At 47.3% G+C, this 21,163-nt stretch overlaps 3 protein-coding genes across 4 annotated transcripts in view; 2 read left to right on the top strand and 1 right to left on the bottom strand.

Moving 5' to 3' along the window:
- Positions 1-21,163, top strand: part of LOC139273495 (zinc finger protein 530-like) — a 167,308-nt gene that overhangs the window by 36,790 nt on the left and 109,355 nt on the right. The window lies entirely within an intron of this gene.
- LOC139274097 (zinc finger protein 585A-like) overlaps positions 730-21,163 on the bottom strand; it is a 144,827-nt gene continuing 124,393 nt past the window's right edge. The window contains exon 4 of the mRNA XM_070891142.1: positions 730-2,612. Within this exon, the coding sequence (XP_070747243.1) occupies positions 1,946-2,612 (667 nt within the window). The 3' untranslated portion in view covers positions 730-1,945. The remainder of the gene's footprint in view (positions 2,613-21,163) is intronic.
- Positions 15,981-16,616, top strand: LOC139272875 (histone H1-like). The gene has a single exon (XM_070888981.1). It carries the CDS (start codon positions 15,981-15,983, stop codon positions 16,614-16,616), a length of 636 nt encoding a protein of 211 aa, XP_070745082.1.

Genomic DNA, 21,163 nt, shown 5'->3' with positions numbered 1-21,163 from the left:
CTGCCCAGCTCAAGTGAAACCCATGGCAAGGGAACAGCTCCCTCTTTGCCCAGTGCTGGTGCCAGTGTCTGTAAAGCATAACCCCTGCCTCCCACACCACTCTTTGAACCATGCATTTAATGTTCGAATCTGCTTCTCCCTGTAACAATTGGTGTGGGGTTCAAGTAACAATCCAGAGATTATTACCTTTGCGGTTCAGCTTTTTCATTTGAACCCCAACTCCTCCATCTCTTTCAGCAGAACCTAGCCCTACCTATGCATTAGTCCCTACATGGTCCACGACAACTGCATCCTCCCTTTCCCACTCCAAGTTCTGACTCTGATCTGCCCCAGGGAGGGGGCAATGTGTGATGTCCCTGTGGGGTGCAGTGTCTGACCCTGAGCTGCCCCAGGGAGGAGGCAATGTGTGATGTCCCTGTGGGGTGCAGTGTCTGACCCTGAGCTGCCCCAGGGAGGGGGCAATGTGTGATGTCCCTGTGGGATGCAGTGTCTGACCCTGAGCTGCCCCAGGGAGGGGGGCAGTGAGTGATGTCCCTGTGGGGTGCAGTGTGTTCAGTGTCTGACCCTGAGCTGCCCCAGGGAGGGGGCAATGTGTGATGTCCCTGTGGGGTGCAGTGTGTTCAGTGTCTGACCCTGAGCTGCCCCAGGGAGGGGGGCAGTGAGTGATGTCCTTGTGGGGTGCAGTGTGTTCAGTGTCTGACCCTGAGCTGCCCCAGGGAGGGGGGCAGTGAGTGATGTCCCTGTGGGGTGCAGTGTATTCAGTGTCTGACCCTGAGCTGCCCCAGGGAGGGGGCAATGTGTGATGACCCTGAGCTGCCCCAGGGAGGGGGGCAGTGTGTGATGTCCCTGTGGGGTGCAGTGTCTGACCCTGAGCTGCCCCAGGGAGGGGGCAATGTGTGATGTCCCTGTGGGGTGCAGTGTCTGACCCTGAGCTGCCCCAGGGAGGGGGCAATGTGTGATGTCCCTGTGGGGTGCAGTGTCTAACCTGAGCTGCCCTCGTTCCTCCTGCTTGAGTCACGCACCTCTCAGTCGGAGTTAATTGGAGGGACAGCGTCATCTACTGGACACAGGAGGTATTTCAAGGCACATCATGTCCAGCGCCATCCCAAAGAAATTCAAAGCCAAACTGCAGATTCCATTAATTTTATCAATTGTTGAACAAAGTTTAGCTCAATTTGTTGCAGCTTTCAGTACTTGAAGAAATCCCTTTAAAGAGTGAAGTATAGATGTCTCCACAAGATCCTGCAAATCCCCTGGGAGGACAGGCGCACCAACAGCCGTGTCCTTGACCAGGCTAACATCCCCAGTATTGAAGCACTGACCACACTCGATCAGCTTCGCTGGGCAGGCCACATAGTGCGCATGCCAGATACGAGACTCCCTAAGCAAATGCTTTATGCCGAGCTCCTTCATGGTAAACGAGCCAAAGGAGGACAGCAGAAACGTTATAAGGACACCCTCAAAGCCTCGTTGTTAAAGTGCGACATCACCACTGACACCTGGGAGACCCCGGCGGCAGACCACCGAGGTGGAGAAAGTACATCCGGGAGGTCGTTGAGCTCTTCGAGTCTCAACGCAAAGAGCATGAAGAGGCCAAGCACAGGCAGTGGCAAACCAGCCCCACCGAACCCTTCTCTCGACGAATGTCTGTCCCACCTGTAACAGGGTCTGTGGCTCTCATATTGGACTGTTCAGCCATCAAAGAACTCACTTTGGGAGTGGAAGCAAGTCCTCCTCGATTCCGAGGGACTGCCTATGATGATGAGATGCAAACACAATTAGTATTATTTTTATCTGACCCATTTCCCATTGATTAATTGGTCAAATATCCAGAATATTAAACTCCAGCCCAGTTATAGGGTAATCAATATCAGCAGAAAGAAACCCCAACGGTCAGAATGAACACGATTCAGTCTGGGATAACAGTAGTAGCCAAACCCTGCAGTCACTTGTGAACTCGCTGGTGTCTCAGCAGGTGGAATGATCGAGTGAATCGCTTCCCACACACAGAGCAGGTGAACGGTCTCTCCCCAGTGTGAATGCGCTGGTGTGTCAGCAGGTGGGATGACTGAGTGAATCCTTTCCCACACTCAGTGCAGGTGAATGGCCTTTCCCCAGTGTGAATGCGCTGGTGTGTCAGCAGGTGGGATGACTGAGTGAATCCCTTCCCACACAGTGAGCAGATGAACGGCCTCTCCACAGCGTGAACTCGCTGATGCACCAGCAGGTGGGATGACCAAGCGAATCGCTCCCCACAAACGGAGCAGGTGAACGACTTCTCCTCAGTGTGAACTCGCTGGTGTATCAGCAGGATGGATGAGATAGTGAATCCCTTCCCACATACAGAGCAGATGAACGGTCTCTCCCCAGTGTGAACTCGTTGGTGTGTCAGCAGGCGGGATGACACAGTGAATCCTTTCCCACATTCAGAGCAGGTGAACGGTCTCTCCCCAGTGTGAAATCGCTGGTGAGTTAGAAGGTTGGATGAACAAGTGAATCCCTTCCCACACTCAGAGCAGGTGAATGGTCTCTCCCCTGTGTGAATTCGCTGGTGAGTTAGAAGGTGGGATAACCGACTGAATCCCTTCCCACAATCAGAGCAGGTGAATGGCCTCTCCCCGGTGTGACTGCGTCGATGAATTTCCAGATCAGACGGGGAAATGAATCTCTTCCCACAGTCCCCACATTCCCATGGTTTCTCCATGGTGCAGGTGTCCTTGTGTCTCTCCAGGTTGGATGATCAGTTGAAGCCTTGCCACAAACAGAACACATGTACGGTTTCTCCCCGCTGTGAATGGTGCAATGTTTTTTCAGGCTGTGTAACTGGTTAAAGCTCTTTCCACAGTCAATGCACTGGAACACTCTCACTCGGGTGTGTGTGTCTTGGTGCTTTTCCAGTCACACTGATGTTTGAAATCTATTCCCACAGAAAGAACAGACAAACATTTCTCCTTCCACATGCAAAGGCCAATGATATTCAGGTCCGGAGGAATCGAGTGATTCCGTTTGGTTTGAGTTTCTCATCTGCAAATCCTCCCCTTCCAATACCTTGGAAAAGGAGTTTACAAAAATCATTACTGCAAGTACAGGGCAGAAATTCAGAACACACAATTCTAGATTCCATGGAACATTTTTTCCTCTCTTGTTACATAGAAAGATAGAAAATAGGTGCAGGAGTAGGCCATTCGGCCCTTCGAGCCTGCACCACCATTCAATAAGATCATGGCTGATCATTCACCTCAGTACCCCTTTCCTGCTTTCTCTCCATACCCCTTGATCCCTTTAGCCTTAAGAGCCATATCTAACTCCCTCTTGAATATATCTAATGAACTGGCATCAACAACTCTCTGCAATAGAGAATTCCACAGGTTAACAACTCTCTGAGTGAAGAAGTTTCTCCTCATCTCAGTCCTAAATGGCTTACCCCTTATTCTTCCTCCAAAGCTGTAAATCACTGTCCTATGCACTCTCCGTCCTCCCTGTGCTGAAATTCAAACACATCGCACGTCTGAAGACAGCGTATCCTCTGCTCCCAGTTTTCACCACCAACTCTGTCTGGGTTCAGTCCCACACTCACTGGTACCCCTCCCCTGAAAGTGCTGACTCTGGCTGGGTTCAGTTCTACACTCACTGGTTCCCCTCCCTCTCCTCCCCTGAAGGTGCTGACTCTGGCTGGGTCCAGTTCTACACTCACTGGTTCCCCTCCCCTGAAGGTGCTGACTCTGGCTGGGTTCAGTTCTACACTCACTGGTTCCTCTCCCTCTCCTCCCCTGAAGGTGCTGACTCTGGCTGGGTTCACTGGGATCCTGTAGCCCCGCCCATACTTTGCTCTTTTGCAAAGATCGCCACACATGCGCTCTACGTCTCGATGAATCTCGGTGGCGACGCATAAACCTGCAGCTTTCCTATAATAATAACTTTGATTTATATAGCACCTTTAACGTAGTACAATGTCCCAAGGCACTTCACAACAGTGTCACAAGACCAGTTCACCTAACATTTGTCCCAGGACATTTGGAAAAGCATAATTCAGTCAAGCAGAGTTAGCATGGTTTTTATCCTGCTATGGCCCCAGCTTCTGATACACGTTTATGTTTATAGATTCTGTCCCTTCCTGTTCCGTTTTTGTTTCCCCCAATGCTACACTGCTCTATTGCCTTCACCTTATTCTTTGAGCTTTTAGGTTTCTGCTCACCTGAACCCTACCCACCACTGATTGCTAAAGCTCTCTCTGCAGCCCTAGTTATTCGGTTCGCCAGGACCCTAACCCCAGCACATTCCAAGTGGAGTCCGTCCCAAGTATAATGTGGGAAAGTGTGAGGTTGTCCGCTTTGGCAGAAAAAATAAAAAAGCAAATTATTATTTAAATGGAGAAAAATTGCAAAGTGCTGCAGTACAGAGGGATCTGGGGGTCCTTGTGCATGAAACACAAAAAGTTAGTATGGGGTACAGCAAGTCATCAGGAAGGCAAATGGAATGTTGGCCTTTATTGCAAGGGGGATGGAGTATAAAAACAGAGAAGTCCTGCTACAACTTTACAGGGTATTGGTGAGGCCACACCTGGAGTACTGCATGCAGTTTTGGTCTCCTTATTTAAGAAAGGATATACTTGCACTGGATAAGATAAGATTCACTCGGTTGATTCCGGAGATGACTTATGATGAGAGGTTGAGTAGGTTGGGCCAATACTCATTGGAGTTCAGAAGAATGTGAGGTGGTCTTATTGAAACATATAAAATAATGAGGGGGCTCGACAAGGTGGATGCAATGAGGATATTTCCACTCATAGGGGAAACTAGAACTAGGGGACATAGTCTCAGAATTAGGGGTCACTCATTTAAAACTGAGATGAGGAGGAATTTATTCTCTCAGGTGGTTGTAAATCTGTGGAATTCTCTGCCCCAGAGAGCTGTGGTGGCTGGGCCATTAAATATAATTAAGACGGAGATAGACCGATTTTTTGAGCGATAAGGGAATTAAGGGTTATGAGGAGCGGGCAGGGAAGTGGAGCTGAGTCCATGATCAGATCAGACATGTGCTTACTAAATGGCAGAGCAGGCTCGAGGGGCCAAGTAGCCTACTCCTGCTCCTATTTCTTATGTTCTTATGTTCTCATTACATAATGCCAGATCTAAGATAGCTTGCTCCCTGGTTGTTTCCACAAAGTACTGTCAAGGAAACTATCCCAGATACACTCTGAATTCTTCGTCAAGACTATCTTGGCCAATTTGATTTGTTCAATCAATATGAAGATTAAAATTGTCCATGATTATTCCGGTTCCTTTTTTTACAAGCCTCCATTATTTCTTGATTTATACTCCATCCAACAGTTTAGATACTATTAGGGGGCCTATAGACTACGCCCACCAGTGAGTGTAGTATTTATTCTGTATCTGTCAGTCTCTGGTTAGCGAATGTGGCTTTTCCTTTATACATGTAAGTTTATGGTATGGAAGGGAGGTTTTCACTCTGTACCTATCAATTACTGGTAAGTGAGTGTGGGTTTCATTCTGTATCTTTCATTCTCTGGTATGTGAGTGTTGGATTAACACAGTCCTTGTCATTTTCTGATATGTGAGTGTGGGTTTTACCTGTGTCTGTTTCTGATATTTGTGTGTGGGTATTACTCTATCTCTCAGACTATGGTATGTGAGTGTGAATTTTACTCTGTATATAACAGTTTTCGGAGTGTGAGTTTGGATTTCACACTATACTTGTCAGTCTCTGTTATATGTGTGGATTGTATCGGTAAATTTCAATCTCTGGTAGGTGAGTGTGGGTTTTACTCTCGGTCAGTTTCAGGTAATGTGTGCTTCTGTCTGTACCTGTCTGTTTCTGGTATTTGAATGGGGCTTCATTCTGCACCTTTCAGTTTTTCTGATGTGAATATGGGCTTTAATCTGTACCTGTCAGTTTCTGGTATGTGAGTGTGGGTTTTATTCTGTATCCATCAGTCTATGGTATGTGAGTGTGTATTTTACTCTGTATTTGTCAGTCTATGGTATGTGAGAGTGGGTTTTACTCCATCTGTCAGTCTCTGGGATTTGAGTGTGAATTTTTCTCTGTATCTGTCAGTTTCTGGTATATGGGTTTGGGTATTATGTGCAAGTGTCAATCTCAGTAACATAAATGTGTATTTTTGTCTGTATCTTTCACTCTCTGGGATGTGAGTGTGCGTTTTATTCTTTATCTGTCAGTCACTTTTATGAGAATGTGGATTTTACTCTACAGCTGTCAGTCTCTGGGATGTGTATGTGGGTTTTACTCCTGTCAGTTGCTGTTATGCGAATGTGTGTTTTATTCAAGTGGGTGAATGTGGATTTCACTCTGTATCTGTCAGTCTCTTGTGTGTGAATGTGGCACTTTTTATCTGTACCTGTCTGTTTCTGTTATGAATGGGGTTATATTCTATAGGTCACAGTTTCTGTTATGCGAGTGTGGAGTTTACCACATTCTACCTGTCTGTCACTGGTATGTTAATGTGTGTATGTTTTCTGTACCCATCAGTTGCTATTATATGAATGTTGATTTCATTCTGTGCCTTTAAGTATCTGGTACAGCTGTGGTATTGGGGGTTTGACATTGAATCAGTCAGTCACTTTCAGGTCAGTGTTGATTTTACTATCTATCTGTCACTCTCTGGTGTTTTATTCTGTATCTGTCCATCACTGGGAAGTGAGTGTGCGTTTCATTCTGTAGCTATCTGTTTCTGATATTTGAGTAAGGGTTTTAATCAGTACCTGTAGGTTTCTGTTATGGGAGTGTGGTTTTTAATTTGTATTTGTCAGTCTCTGGAATGTGAGTGTCCGTATTACTCGATCTATCGGTCTCTGTAATGTGAGTGTGGGTATTACTCTGTATCTATCAGTCTCTGGAATGTGAGTGTGGGTATTACTTTGTATCTATCAGTCTCTGGAATGTGAGTGTGGGTATTACTCTGTATCTATCAGTCTCTGGAATGTGAGTGTGGGTATTACTCTGTATCTATCAGTCTCTGGAATGTGAGTGTGGGTATTACTTTGTATCTATCAGTCTCTGGAATGTGAGTGTGGGTATTACTCTGTATCTATCAGTCTCTGGAATGTGAGCATGGGAATTACTCTGTAACTAGCAGTCTCTGGAATGAGAGTGTGGGTATTACTCTGTATCTATCAGTCTCTGGAATGTGAGTGTGGGTATTACTCTGTATCTATCAGTCTCTGGAATGTGAGCGTGGGTATTACTCTGTAACTAGCAGTCTCTGGAATGAGAGTGTGGGTATTACTCTGTAACTATTGGTCTCTGGAATGTGAGTGTGGGTATTACTCTATCTATCAGTCTCTGGAATGTGAGTGTGGGTATTACGCTGTATCTATCATTCTCTGGAATGTGAGTGTGGGTATTACTCTGTATCTATTGGTCTCTGGAATGGGAGTGTGGGTATTACTCTATCTATCAGTCTCTGGAATGTGAGTGTGGGTATTACTCTGTATCTATCAGTCTCTGGAATGTGAGTGTGGGTATTACTCTATCTATCAGTCTCTGGAATGTGAGTGTGGGTATTACTCTGTATCAATCAGTCTCTGGAATGTGAGTGTGGATATTACTCTGTATCTATCAGTCTCTGGAATGTGAGTGTGGGTATTTATCTATCAGTCTCTGGAAAGCGAGTGTGGGTATTACTCTGTATCTATCGGTCTCTGGAATGCAGAAGTGTTTTTTTTCTGTACCTCTCAGTTTCTGGTGAGTGACTGGAGTTCACTCTCTAACTATCTGTCCCTGGTATGTGAGTGTGAGTATTTGTCTGTAGCTGTAAGGGCCTGGTAGGGGAGTGTGGGTTTCACTCTCAATCAGTCAGTCAATCTCAGGTATTGGAGGTGATTGTGATTCTTTCTCAATCTGTCATTCAATGTGTCTGAGTGTATGAATCATTATGTTAATCCCAGTCTCTGGTACTGTTTGAGAGTGTGGGATTAATTCTGTAGCTGTCAGTTTCTGTTACTGTTTGAGAGTGTGGGATTGATTATGTATCTGTTAGACTGGTGATGTGTGTGAGTGAGAGATTGATTATGTATCTGTTAGACTGGTGATGTGTGAGAGTGTGGGATTGATTATGTATCTGTTAGATTGGTGATGTGTGAGAGTGTGGGATTTATTATGTATCTGTTAGACTGGTGATGTGTGTGAGTGTGGGATTGATTATGTATCTGTTAGACTGGTGATGTGTGCGAGTGTGGGATTGATTATGTATCTGTTAGACTGGTGATGTGTGCGAGTGTGGGATTGATTATGTATCTGTTAGACTGCTGACGTGTGAGAGTGTGGGATTGATTATGTATCTGTTCGACTGGTGATGTGTGAGTGTGGGATTGATTATGTAATTGACAGTCTCTTGTACTGAGCTATTCTTGCTCTTTGTGACTGTTGGATTTGGTTCCTTCTCCACCTGCTGTAGGCGGATGATAGTTTGCGATTACCGATGACTGTCTCAGGAGGAGGTTTGGTTCAGGCCATTACCTCTGTTTCTCTGCTCTTGTATGACAGCAGTTGGGTTTGAGAGTCAGTGTACAGACACCAGTGTGGATTGACACCGTGTCAGTGTCTATCTGTTCATGTGTCTGAGTAAAGGATCTGCCTTTCAATGCAATATGATTGGACTTTGGAACAACATATTATTGTACTGCTCCAAGTGACTGTGGGATTCATAGCATAACTCTGGGAATTTGGATCACTGTGGGACTGACAGCTTCTGCTATCTGTGGCAATATGATTGCGGTCAGTTCTGTGTCTCTGCGCTCTGAGTGATAATGTACTTACTGTGTGTGAGAAGGAGCTGCCTGCACTGTTTCTTGTGTTCCGGGTTGAGGAAAGATCAAATTTATTCTGGCTTGGTGAAGTATTTTGCTCTGAGAATAATAATAGGAGAACACTATTAGTTATGATATGGACAGGCAATGGAGAGAATAAATTTATAATTCATGTGTTTGTGCATAATAAAGTAAAGTATCTGGAGAGAGGAAACCGTGATACAAACAGAGTCCTTGTCTGACCTCACTGCAGTACAGCGACACTCAGATTTTCCACACCAGGTGTGTAGGACAGTTCTATAGAAAGTTATCAGCATCCAGACACAACCCAAAACCAGCACTGGTCCATGAATGGGACACCCGATTGGCACAGTCCAGGTTTATATCTCCCACTCCCATGGGACTACCTGTACAATTCTGAATCGCTTCCTGGAATATAACCACAGGTACCTGGGTTGTACAACAATTGTTCTCAGTCTATTGAAACCGAGCTGAGGGCCTGTGTCATTAACAGAATGTCACAGTTACCAGATGCTGATGTATCTGAGGGAGCGACAATGTATCTCTCGATCACCAGCAACATGGTTTTGGAGAATTCAACGCACCGAAACAAAATAACCCATTTTTGAAATGTCTCCTATCACATTCCTCTTTTGGTATCTGCAGTAGATGCACTTTGTGACACTCCTCACATCCAGGCTCTGTTTACACTGTTTAATGTCCAAGAACAACAGACACTGAGATTGGAACTGAATCAGGAACATTCACTACTGATTTGGGGAAAGAAAGCAGCAATGATTTGAAAGAGCGAGGTGATTTACTTTCTCTGTTACCTTACACGGAACACACACAGCCAGAGAATGGCCTCTCCCTTCCCCCACTCACTCCATGTTCTGGAACGACTTCCTGCTCCACTCTGCCTCTTACAGACAGCCCCCGACTGCCGCTGAACTTACCCCGACTCAAAGCCCATCTGCGGACACAGTCCCAATGCGATGAGCTGCTGTAAGGAGGCTGCTGTTTGCTCCCTTACTCGGGCCTGGGATATTTCCGCTCCCTGATGTGTTCAACGATCATCAGCCCAGCACAGAGGAAACGGCAGCCGCTGACAGAGCTGGGGGAGGGGAGCTCACATGAGCCCTTCCCGTTGGTTTAAACACTGTGGGGAGGGGAGGAGCAGCGTGTATTTAGCGCATGTTCAGACCATCTTTTTGTCACAAATTAAATTAGCAAAAATGGGATTATTTCACAAGTTGCTTTTATCACTAATTAAATGGGCCACATTGCGAGCATATTAGTTATCATCCGAATTACTGAAAAAATGATTGTGTGAGCCTGACACTGGAGTACGAGTGCCTAAACTGTTTTACTCATTCCGTCAGCCTCTGGCATGTGTTTCCCTGTCAGTTTCTGACAGGCGTGTATGGGTTTTACTTGCATATTATTGCTCAGATACATGGGTGTGGGTTTCATACTGTACCCGTCCATTTCTGCGATGTGAATGTGGGATTTATACTGTACCTCTTTGTTTCTGGTATCTGAGTGTGTGTTTTATTCTGTACCTGTCAGTTGTTGTGAAGTGAATGTGAGATTTATTCTGTACCTGTCAGTCTCTGCTATGTGAGTTGGGATTTATTGTGTACCTGTCAAATTTTGAGATGTGAGTTTGGGTTTTGTTGTCTACCTGTCAATTTCTTATATGTGAGTGTGGGTTTTATTGTGTACCTATCAGTTTCTGATATGTGTGAGTGTGCGTTTTATTCTATATCTATCAGTTTCTGATGAGTGTGGTCTTTATCTGTATCGGTCAGTTTCGGTTATGTCTGTGTGTGTTTTATCATGTACCTGTCAGTTTCTGATATGAGTGTGTGTACTTTAACCTGTATCGTCAGCTTCTGGTATGTGAGTGTGGATATTGACCAGTATCCATCAGTTTTTCAGATTGGAGTATGGATTTTATTCTGTACCTGTCAGATTCCGGTATGGGAGTATGGGGTTTAATCGATACCTGTCATTTTCTGATGAGTGACTGTGGTTTTAATCTGTAGCGGTCACTTTCTGGTATCTAAGTGTGGATTGCATTCTGTACCTGTCAGTTTCTGCTATGTGAATGTGGGTTTTATTCTGTACTTGTCAGTTACTGCTGTGTGAGTGTAGGAATTAATATGTACCTGTCAGTTTCTGAGATTCATTGTGTTTTTTTCTGTACCTGTCAGTTTGTGGCAGAAGTGTGGGGTGTCAGTTTCTGGTATCTGCGTGTGAATTTTTACCTTTATATGTCAGTTTGTGCAATGTGAATGTGGGATTCATTCTGCATCTCTCATTCTGGGGTGTGTGAGTGTGTGTTTCCTCTATACCTGCCGGTTTCTGGTATGTGAGTGTGGGATTTATTCTGCACCTGTCAGTTTTTGTATCTGTGTGTTAGTTTTATTCTGTATCTGTCAGTTTCTGGTATGTGAGAGTGTGTTTTATCCTATATCTGTGAAATTTACAGATCAGAGATGAACCCAACAGACAAAAGTTTTTCATTATATTGGACAAATGCGATTCAGAAATATTTGGAGTAGAGACTAGCTATTAGTACATTATATAAACCATAACTGTCAGTGGTACAGTGTGTAAGTGTGGTATTCATTCTGTATCTATCAGTCTGTGGTACAGTGAGCGAGTGTGGGATTAATTCTGTGTCTGTCAGTGAGTGGTACAGTGAATGAGTGTGGGATTCACTCTGTATGTGACAGTCTGTGGTACAGTGAGTGAGTGTGGGATTCACTCTGTATCTGTTAGTCTCTGGTACAGTGAGTGAGTGTGGGATTCACTCTGTATCTGTCAGTCTCTGGTACAGTGAGTGAGTGTGGGATTCATTCTGCATCTGTCAGTCAGGGGTACAGTGAGTGAATGTGAGAATTATTCTGCATCTGTCAGTCAGGGGTACAGTGAGTGAATGTGAGAATTATTCTGTATCTGTCATAAATGCAAGTGTTTGTTGTTGGTATAGAAATGAAGCTTTTCAGTTACTTACGGTGGTTAACATTTACGCAGAAGAAAATGTCAGAAGCAGCCTCGTGGATAACCGTCGGCAAAGTGCTGTTACTGGTGAGATCACGATTTGCTCGATGAAAACTTGGCTAATAACTCGAGAGGTGATGGAAAAGAAAGCAACATTTGGGGATGTTTGAGCGAGGAGCCTGATCAGAGAGCTGGCGGGCAAGAAGCATTGAGCTCCTGTTTACTGCCCGATGCTATTTCCAAAACAACGGGGAAGAACAGTCCTTGGATCTGGGAACTTGAGGAGGCCTTTCAGCACATGGAACTTGGAGGCAAATCATCCCTTCGAGCCTGTTACATAAGGAACAGGAGGAGGCCATTCAGTCCCTCGAGTCTGTTACAGTGGAATTGAAGGAGGCCTTTCAGCCCCTCCTGCATGTTATATAGGAACTGGAGGAGGACATTCAGCCTCTCAAGCATGTTAAATTAGGATCATAAGCAGGCCATTCAGCCCTTTGGCCCTGTGACATGGGAGCAGGAGAAAGCCAGTCAACCCTTCGAGAATGTTATATAGGAACAGGAGGAGGCCATTCAGCTCCTCGAGCCTATTACATTAGGAACTGGAGAGGGCCATTCAGCTCCTTGAGCCTATTACATTTGGAACTGGAGAGGGTCATTCAGCTCCTTGAGCCTATTACATTTGGAACTGGAGAAGGCCATTCAGCTCCTCGAGCATATTACATTAAGAACTGGAGAGGGCCATTCAGCAATTGGAGTTAGAAAGCAATAGGATGACACAATTCTGCCCCTCAGGTCTGTTACATTAGGAATAGGACAAGGACATTCATCCCCACGGGACTGTTTATGGGAACGGGAGGAGGACATTCAGATCCGCGAGCTTGTTATATCGGAACTGGAGGAGGCCATTCAGTCCCTGGAGTCTGTTACACTGGAATAGAAGTGGCTATTCAGCCCCTGGAACCTGTTACATAAGAACTAAAGGAGGCCATTCATCCCATTCTAGCCTGATACATAGGCACAGGGGAAAGTCATTCTGCCCCTAGAGCTTGTTACATATGAACAGGAGGAGGCCATTAAGCCCCTCATGTTTATTACATTAGGAACAGGAGAAGGCCACTCAGTATCTCCAGTCTGTTAAATTGGAACAGGAGGTGGCCATCAGCCCCCTCAGGCCTGTTGCACAGGAATAGGAGGAAGCCATTCAGCACCACAAACATGTTTAATTCGGATAACCTGTCTGCGTACCCGCACACTGTGATAGGTACCGTACCTACTGTGTGTGAGAAGGAGCTGGTTACACTGTTCCTTATGTCTCAGGTGGAGGAAACTTCACATTTGTTCCGGTTCCTTCAATTCCTTGCCTGTAGGAGAAGGTATCTCTGATCATTCAAGAATAGGAGAGGTAGAAAAAAGACGAAAGTGATGAATGTAATCGTTCAATTAATATTCATTATGAACATTCGCAAAGGGAAGCCAGCGATACAAACAGTGTCAGTGTCTGACTCCACTGCAGTACTGCAGCACTCGGCTTCTGCACACCAAGTGTGTTGGGCAGATTTACAGCAATTTACTGACATCCAGACACAACCCAACCCCTGCCCTGCTTCAGGAATGGGACTACCCGATGGAGCACGGACTTTTACACAGCTCAGATTGCTACTCCCCTTTCCCAGGGCACTAACCGTTCAACCAGAAACAAAGAGCCGCTGTTTAAAACGTGTCTTTCACATTTCTCACCCGGTGCCTGCAATAGATGCGCCTTGTATAAATCCTCACTGTCCGGCTCTGCTTCCACTGCTCACTGTCCAATGACAACAAACACAGTGAGACTGGAACGAAAGCAGGAACGTTCACTACTGGCTTGCAGGAAGAAAGTAGCAATGATTGTAAACAGCAGATCCTTCCCATTCTGTCTCCCTTACCCGGGACACACGCTGTCCACACACAGCCCGAGAATGGCCTCTCCCTTCCCCCACTCACTCCACGCACTGAGACCAGTTCTTGCTCCACTCCACCTGTTACACACAGACCCCGACTCCCCTTGAACTTCCCCCGGACTCAGTGCCGATCTCTGAGCCCATCTGCGGACACGCTCCCAAAGCGATGTGCTGCTGTAAGGAGGCTACTGCTCGCTGCCTTACCCCGGGGCTGTGGTGTCTCAATTCCCGGTTGTTTAAACCATCTTCTTCCGCTCACTGAGTGAATAGCGCTCACAGGCAGGGCTGGGGGAGGGGAGAGCGCATGCGCTCTTCTGCTCACTGGAAATCGACACGGGGGCGGGGCTTATCCCCGCATGCGCAGCTCGCTGTAATAATTCAGCCTTTAAAAATCAAAGTGCACTTTTCCCGATTTACTTTTATCAGAATCTGAGCAAAGGAACTGGGCCTGGGGGGCAAGGGCAGAAAATGTTTAAAGATGGGGGCCTTGCCCCTTTGAGATGCTCAATTTGGGATCATTCCGTGCAGTGTGTTTTTCACTTCGTGAGCCCGTCTTCACAAAGCAATCCTGCAGAAACATCGGAGGGACGGGGGAGTAGGAGTGTTTGTTGGGACTGTGCAGGAGTTAATATCTGACAGAAACTGTCCCAGATTAATTTAATCAGAGTGAGACATTCGGTCACTGAGTGTAATACCGAACGGCCCTGAGCTGCAAGATTACAGAGAGTACAACAGGCAAGCGAGGGTTAAATATGGGACCTTGTTTCTCTCACTCTCTGACACTGTCCCGCAGTGTGGGATTAATAATGTGTTTGTCTGTGGTACAATATCAGTGAGAGAGGGGACTGCATCTTATGTCTCTCCAATGGGATCTTTCAGGATAAAACCGGACCTCACAGGTCAGTCTGGAACTGATACTGTGCATGTTTCTGTGTCTCACCGCCCTGCCTCCCCTGTCTCTCTCTCTCTCAGTCCACTCTCTCTCTGCCGCTATCCCCCTTTCTCTTGAACTGTCTGTGAAGGCGGGATTCTGTTATTTAGCGCGATGTGGAAACACTGTTGGAAGTACAACACTGAGAATGTTTCTGTTTCTCTCTCTGGTGCAATACATGACGGTGTGGCACTGTGACTGAGTGTAATATGGAGACACTGATATACAATGTAAGACTGATACTGTGCCTGTCTCTCTCTCTTTTCCGCTGATGCTGTACATGAATATGTGATAGTATCATAGAGCGTAATAAGCAGACACAGTTAGGGAGTTTAAGACTGGTACTGTGTCTCTGTCGCTCTCTCTGATAGCCATCTCTGGGTGTTGAGTATGAGATGGATAGGACACCAGTTACAGTTAAATGTCCCTCCGTTTAGGAGGAGAGAGAGATACAAAGAGGCTGGTGCGACGGTGAACACATAATTTATATTTTCACGTTAAGCAAACATATTTCTGCGTGCGAACAATATAACAACTTAACAGCAGATATGGGTTAAGCCAGCCTCTGCTGTGATTGGCTCCTGCCCCTGAATCTGGAACTGGCACTGTGAGGGGCGCCTGTCTCAGAGTGTTTAACACTTACTGAGCTGGGAAACTACAACTAATCCCGAGAATCGGCAGCACAGGCCGAGCGGAGAGGAAACCCTGTGCTGGGAGCTGTAAATCTGGGACAGTTTGTGCTGTGAATGTGCAGATTGTGAACATTGTGTGAGCGAGAGTGTGTTAAAGGGGCGGCCGGGTGAGACTAATGTCACTGTGTTTGTGTGTCCGTCTCATTGCCGGATTCCAGAGTCCCTCTTGTGTAAAATTCAAAGATTTCCCTGTCACAGGATCGCCCTGCTGCCCTGCTCAGGTCTAAAGTGGGAATTAAACGTCAAGTTTGAAGTGATTTCAAATTTCAGTCGAAAAACAGAGAAAATGTCCGCGATCGCGTGAGAGAGCGCGATCAGTGCAGCAATGAAACGGGTTTAAATCCAAATTGCTGCCTTCAGTTCGGATGAAACTTTCTCGACAACAAACAGCCCGGTGTTCGGGACAGAAAGAGGCCAGTCTGGGAATCTGGAGGGCCCGGGTTGAATTGGAATCGGACAGTTAATGAGGAGAGAGAAACACAGAGAGGCTGGAGGGGCGGGGAGCTGACAGCAGGAAGTCTCCGCCCCGTCCGCTCGCTACCTTTAAGTTGCTCTGTGCCGCCGCCTCCCGTTTCATTTCTGACCGAGCTCTGACTGTCAGAGAGATTGTCAGAGAGCCGCCGACATGACTGACACTGCAGCCGCCGAAACCGCTCCTCCTGCCGCCGCCGCTCAAACCAAGGCTCCCAGTAAGAAGAAGAAGGCGGCTCCCCGCTCCAAGCCAGCCGGTCCCACGATGGGCGAACAGATCCTCAAGGTTGTGGCCGATGGCAGCGATCGCAAGGGGATGTCCCTGGCCGCGATAAAGAAGGCTCTGGCGGCCAAAGGCGTGGATGTGGAGAAGCGCGGGTCCCAGATCAGGTTCAGTATCAAGAGGAATGTGACAAATGGCTTCCTGGTGCAGACCAAGGGCACGGGCGCCTCGGGCTCCTTCAAAGTCGCTAAGAAGGAAAACCAGGGGAAAGTGGGAAGGAAGGTGAAGAAACCAGCAGCCAAGAAATCTCCAGTCAAGAAACCAGCAGCCAAGAAATCTCCAGCCAAGAAACCAGCAGCCAAGAAATCTCCAACCAAGAAACCAGCAGCCAAGAAGGCGCCAACAGTAAAAAAGACAGCGAAAGCAGCGGCTGGGAAGAAGGCGGCGGCGAAGCCCAAGAGCCCCGAGAAGGCCTCAGGCGCAAAGGTAAAGGCGGCCAAAAAGGTGAAAAAACTGAGGGCCATAGCCAAATCAGCAAAACCCAAGAAAGCAGCGCCCAAAAAGTAAATAAAAAGTGCAACTTGTAAACATCTGAACCCAAAGGCTCTTCTCAGAGCCACCCACGCCTCTCAGAAAAGAGCTGATCCCCGAATCAAATGATCCCTGTCCCGGGGCCGGGCTCAGATTTCAGACAGAAATCATTGAACATGAAGCCAGGATCCCTGGTGACTCGCTGACATTGGCTGCACTCACCCATCCCCCAGTGTCTGCAATAAAACACACAGAGAATGGGATGTCCGGCCCGGGCCTCACTGTAACTGGGAATGTGTTCGGCTCCAGTCTCAGTTCCCGGTCATTGTCATTTCACAGATTCTGTGAGACGGTGATACTGGCGGAGATACCTCGCCTCACAACTCAAACCCCAAGCACCACATTCTCCAAATCAGCTGGAATAAGGTGTTTGTAAACTGCTAAACCCGTCTGTGAGAGGAAGTGTGGGGAGATGGAACAAGGTCTGAGATTGACAGGGAAGGGGCTGTATATCGGCGGGAATATTCGCGATTGTTAATAGAAACATAGAAAATAGGTGCAGGAGTAGGCCATTCGGCCCTTCTAGCCTGCACCGCCATTCAATGAGTTCATGGCTGAACATGCAACTTCAGTACCCCATTCCTGCTTTCTCACCATATCCCTTGATTCCCCTAGTAGCAAGGACTTCATCTAACTCCTTTTTGAATATATTCAGTGAACTGGCCTCAACAACTTTCTGTGGTAGAGAATTCCACAGGTTCACCACTCTCTGGGTGAAGAAATTCCTCCTCATCTCGGTCCTAAATGGCTTCCCCCTTATCCTTAGACTGTGTCCCCTGGTTTTGGACTTCCCCAACATTGGGAACATTCTTCCTGCATCTAACCTGTCTAACCCTATCAGAATTTTAAACGTTTCTATGAGGTCCCCTCTCATTCTTCTGAACTCCAGTGAATACAAGCCCAGTTGATCCAGTCTTTCTTGATAGGTCAGTCCCGCCATCCCGGGAATCAGTCTGGTGAACCTTCGCTGCACTCCCTCAATAGCAAGAATGTCCTTCCTCAGGTTAGGAGACCAAAACTGTACACAATACTCCAGGTGTGGCCTCACCAAGGCCCTGTACAACTGTAGCAACACCTCCCTGCCCCTGTACTCAAATCCCCTCGCTATGAAGGCCAACATGCCATTTGCTTTCTTAACCGCCTGCTGCACCTGCATGCCAACCTTCAATGACTGATGTACCATGACACCCAGGTCTCTTTGCACCTCCCCTTTTCCTAATCTGTCACCATTCAGATAATAGTCTGTTTCTCTGTTTTTACCACCAAAGTGGATAACCTCACATTTATCCACATGATACTTCATCTGCGATGCATTTGCCCACTCACCTAACCTATCCAAGTCGCTCTGCAGCCTCATAGCATCCTCCTCGCAGCTTACACTGCCACCCAACTTAGTGTCATCCACAAATTTGGAGATATTACATTTAATCCCCTCGTCTAAATCATTAATGTACAGTGTAAACAGCTGGGGCCCGAGCACAGAACCTTGCGGTACCTCACTAGTCACTGCCTGCCATTCTGAAAAGTCCCCATTTACATTGTAACGGGACTTTATTTAAAAGCTTCTGGTTCATGGAAGCCTTGAAGATGAATTCCGAGTCTTTAAGGGTTTGTGCAGAGCGCTGTGTCTCGGTTCTATTGTGGGAAAACAGTTTGAAATTGGCGGCTGCAGAAAGCTGGAGGCGGAGCTGGAAGACCAGAGGCCGCTCTCTGCTCTGTCTGTCAATCTTGACTCTGTCTCCTCCCCTTCCCGCCTCTCTCACTCTGCACTTTCTCAGTCAGGTCGGCTCCAGCTCTATAAAAAGGAGCCGGGAGGAGCTCCTTCTCATTCAGCGGCTGTTTCAGTGAGTAACCGTCATCATGTCTGGTCGAGGTAAAGGAGGCAAAGGACTGGGTAAAGGCGGAGCCAAGCGGCACCGTAAAGTGCTCCGTGATAACATCCAGGGCATCACCAAACCAGCTATCCGCCGCCTGGCTCGCCGTGGTGGTGTCAAGCGGATCTCAGGCTTGATCTACGAGGAGACCCGCGGGGTGCTTAAGGTTTTCCTGGAGAATGTGATCAGGGATGCAGTCACCTACACTGAGCACGCCAAGCGCAAGACGGTCACTGCCATGGATGTGGTGTACGCTCTGAAGCGGCAGGGCCGCACTCTCTATGGATTCGGCGGCTGAATAACTTGACCCTTTCCCCCCGAAACACAACACAAAGGCTCTTCTAAGAGCCACCCACCGCCTCACAGAGAGCAGCGACCTGGGGTTGGGAAATGATTTCGGCTGTTTAATTAATGGAAAGAAATATTTGGATTTATATAGCGCCTTTCACGACCACCGAACCCCTCAAGACCAATCAAGTACTTTTGGAGTGTAGTCGCTGTAGGAATATGGGAATTATTAAATATTTTACAACTATTGTAAATTGAGAGATCAGAAACTTCGGCTGACAGTCACAATTAGCGGGTGGGATACACAGTCCCCTTTACCCAGACATTACAGTCTCCCCTCACAGATAATTCCTGTCATGTGAGGTTTCTGTGAGAATCGGTTAAACGGGACGGCACTGGCGGGATCGATGCGGGACTTTATGTTTACAGGAAGCAGTGACCGGGGATTTATTCCCGCCCGGTACAGACCGATCAGGGAATGGAACAGAATTTAAACCGGAATGTTACAGAGAAATGGACTTGGTGACTTATAATGGGGCACAATCGCCGTTATAAAGAGCGGGATTCTTAAACTGCTGGCGCGAAATTAGAGGTTATTTAATCTCTTGGTTGATACTGTGAAATTGGCGGGCTTTTTGAAATTGACCAACTGTCAGTTTCAGTTCAGCCATTCAAGGCCCAGAAATCCCCGCCCTTCATTTTCACTCTCGGTGCTTGGTTCAAACTTGATTGGCGCCGGGCTGCACCCAATCACAGCCCCGGGGCGGACCCTCACACACTTTAAAAGGAGGCCCCAGAGGAGGCTCCGCATTAATAATCCTTGTGTCCCAGATTCGTTCAGAAAATGGCCAGGACCAAGCAGACAGCGCGCAAATCTACCGGAGGGAAAGCTCCTCGCAAACAGCTGGCGACTAAAGCGGCCCGGAAGAGCGCTCCGGCCACAGGCGGAGTGAAGAAGCCTCATCGCTACAGACCCGGCACCGTGGCTCTGAGGGAGATCCGCCGCTACCAGAAATCCACCGAGCTGCTGATCCGCAAACTGCCCTTCCAGCGCCTGGTGCGGGAGATCGCTCAGGACTTCAAGACCGACCTGCGCTTCCAGAGCTCGGCCGTCATGGCCCTGCAGGAGGCCAGCGAGGCTTACCTGGTGGGGCTGTTTGAGGACACCAACCTGTGCGCCATTCACGCCAAGCGAGTCACCATCATGCCCAAAGACATCCAGCTTGCCCGCCGCATTCGCGGGGAGCGCGCCTCGACTCCCCCTGCCTCGGCTCCAAGATTCACCACCAAGTGCAACAACGGCTCTTTTCAGAGCCACCAAATCAGCAAAGGAAAGAGCTGCCATCTCCTGTAACCAGAGCTTCGTGTTGTTCATTAACCCATTGTAGGGACGGGGCAGAGGGTGTGGGACTGATTACTGATCGTGTGTTCATATACCAGCTCCGTTCACATGGGAGTTATTGACGATTAACTAATGAGCCCTTTAATATTTTCAGAAACTGACATCGGCTTTGCGTCGCTCTGACCTCGAGTTCCCCGGGGCAGAACACAGATTTCCCCATTCGGTGTTGCCGGAGAATGGGGACAGGCAGATCTGGGAAGCACTGCAATTGACCCGGGTTCTGTGTGTGTACATCGCTCGCTGCTCCAGTGCGGTCTAAACTGACTGGCTTAGCAGAGAAATACACAGCCCGGGAACGGCCGGAGCTCCCGAGAACAGAAGCAGCATTCAAACTATCTCAAACCAGACCAAAATTAAACTAGACCCTTTTATTACTACATTAATTCATCACCGCCGACTCTAGTTTTCAGACAGATTAAAGAACATTTAAGGAACCTGTGGCGGTATTTATACAATTGTTGAGTGACAACTGTAGTTCAATTATTCGCTGTTAACTGGAAGAGTGTATCTGTGAGCAGAGAACCGTAATGCAGTGACTGGGAACTGAAAACTCCCCCATTCGGATATGGGGTAAGCCATTTAGGACTGAGATGAGGAGAAACTTATTCACTCAGAGTTGTTAACCTGTGGAATTCCCTACCGCAGAGTTGTTGATGCCAGTTCGTTAGATATATTCAAGAGGGAGTTAGATGCGGCCCTTATAACTAAAGAGATCAAGGGGTATGGAGAGAAAGCAGGAAAGGGGTACTGAGGTGAAAGATCAGCCATGATCTTATTGAATGGTGGTGCAGGCTCGAAGGACCGAATGGCCTACTCCTGCACCTATTTTCTATGTTTACAGGTCTAAAACAGGCCAATCTATCGGTACATGACTCTATTAAGACAGTAAGCAGCCCTTTCACAGATCCTGTGGGTGGCTCTGAAAAGAGCCTTTGGGTTATTAGATTAAATCTTGTCCG

The sequence above is a fragment of the Pristiophorus japonicus genome, chromosome 9, assembly GCF_044704955.1.
Source record: "Pristiophorus japonicus isolate sPriJap1 chromosome 9, sPriJap1.hap1, whole genome shotgun sequence".
NCBI lineage: Eukaryota > Metazoa > Chordata > Chondrichthyes > Pristiophoridae > Pristiophorus > Pristiophorus japonicus.
Note: the sequence above shows the minus strand (reverse complement) of the source record. Positions and strands in the feature narration are given on the sequence as shown.

Excerpts from the sequence above, each read along its gene's own strand:
- LOC139272875 (XM_070888981.1), top strand. The coding sequence starts at position 15,981 with ATGACTGACACTGCAGCCGCCGAAACCGCTCCTCCTGCCGCCGCCGCT.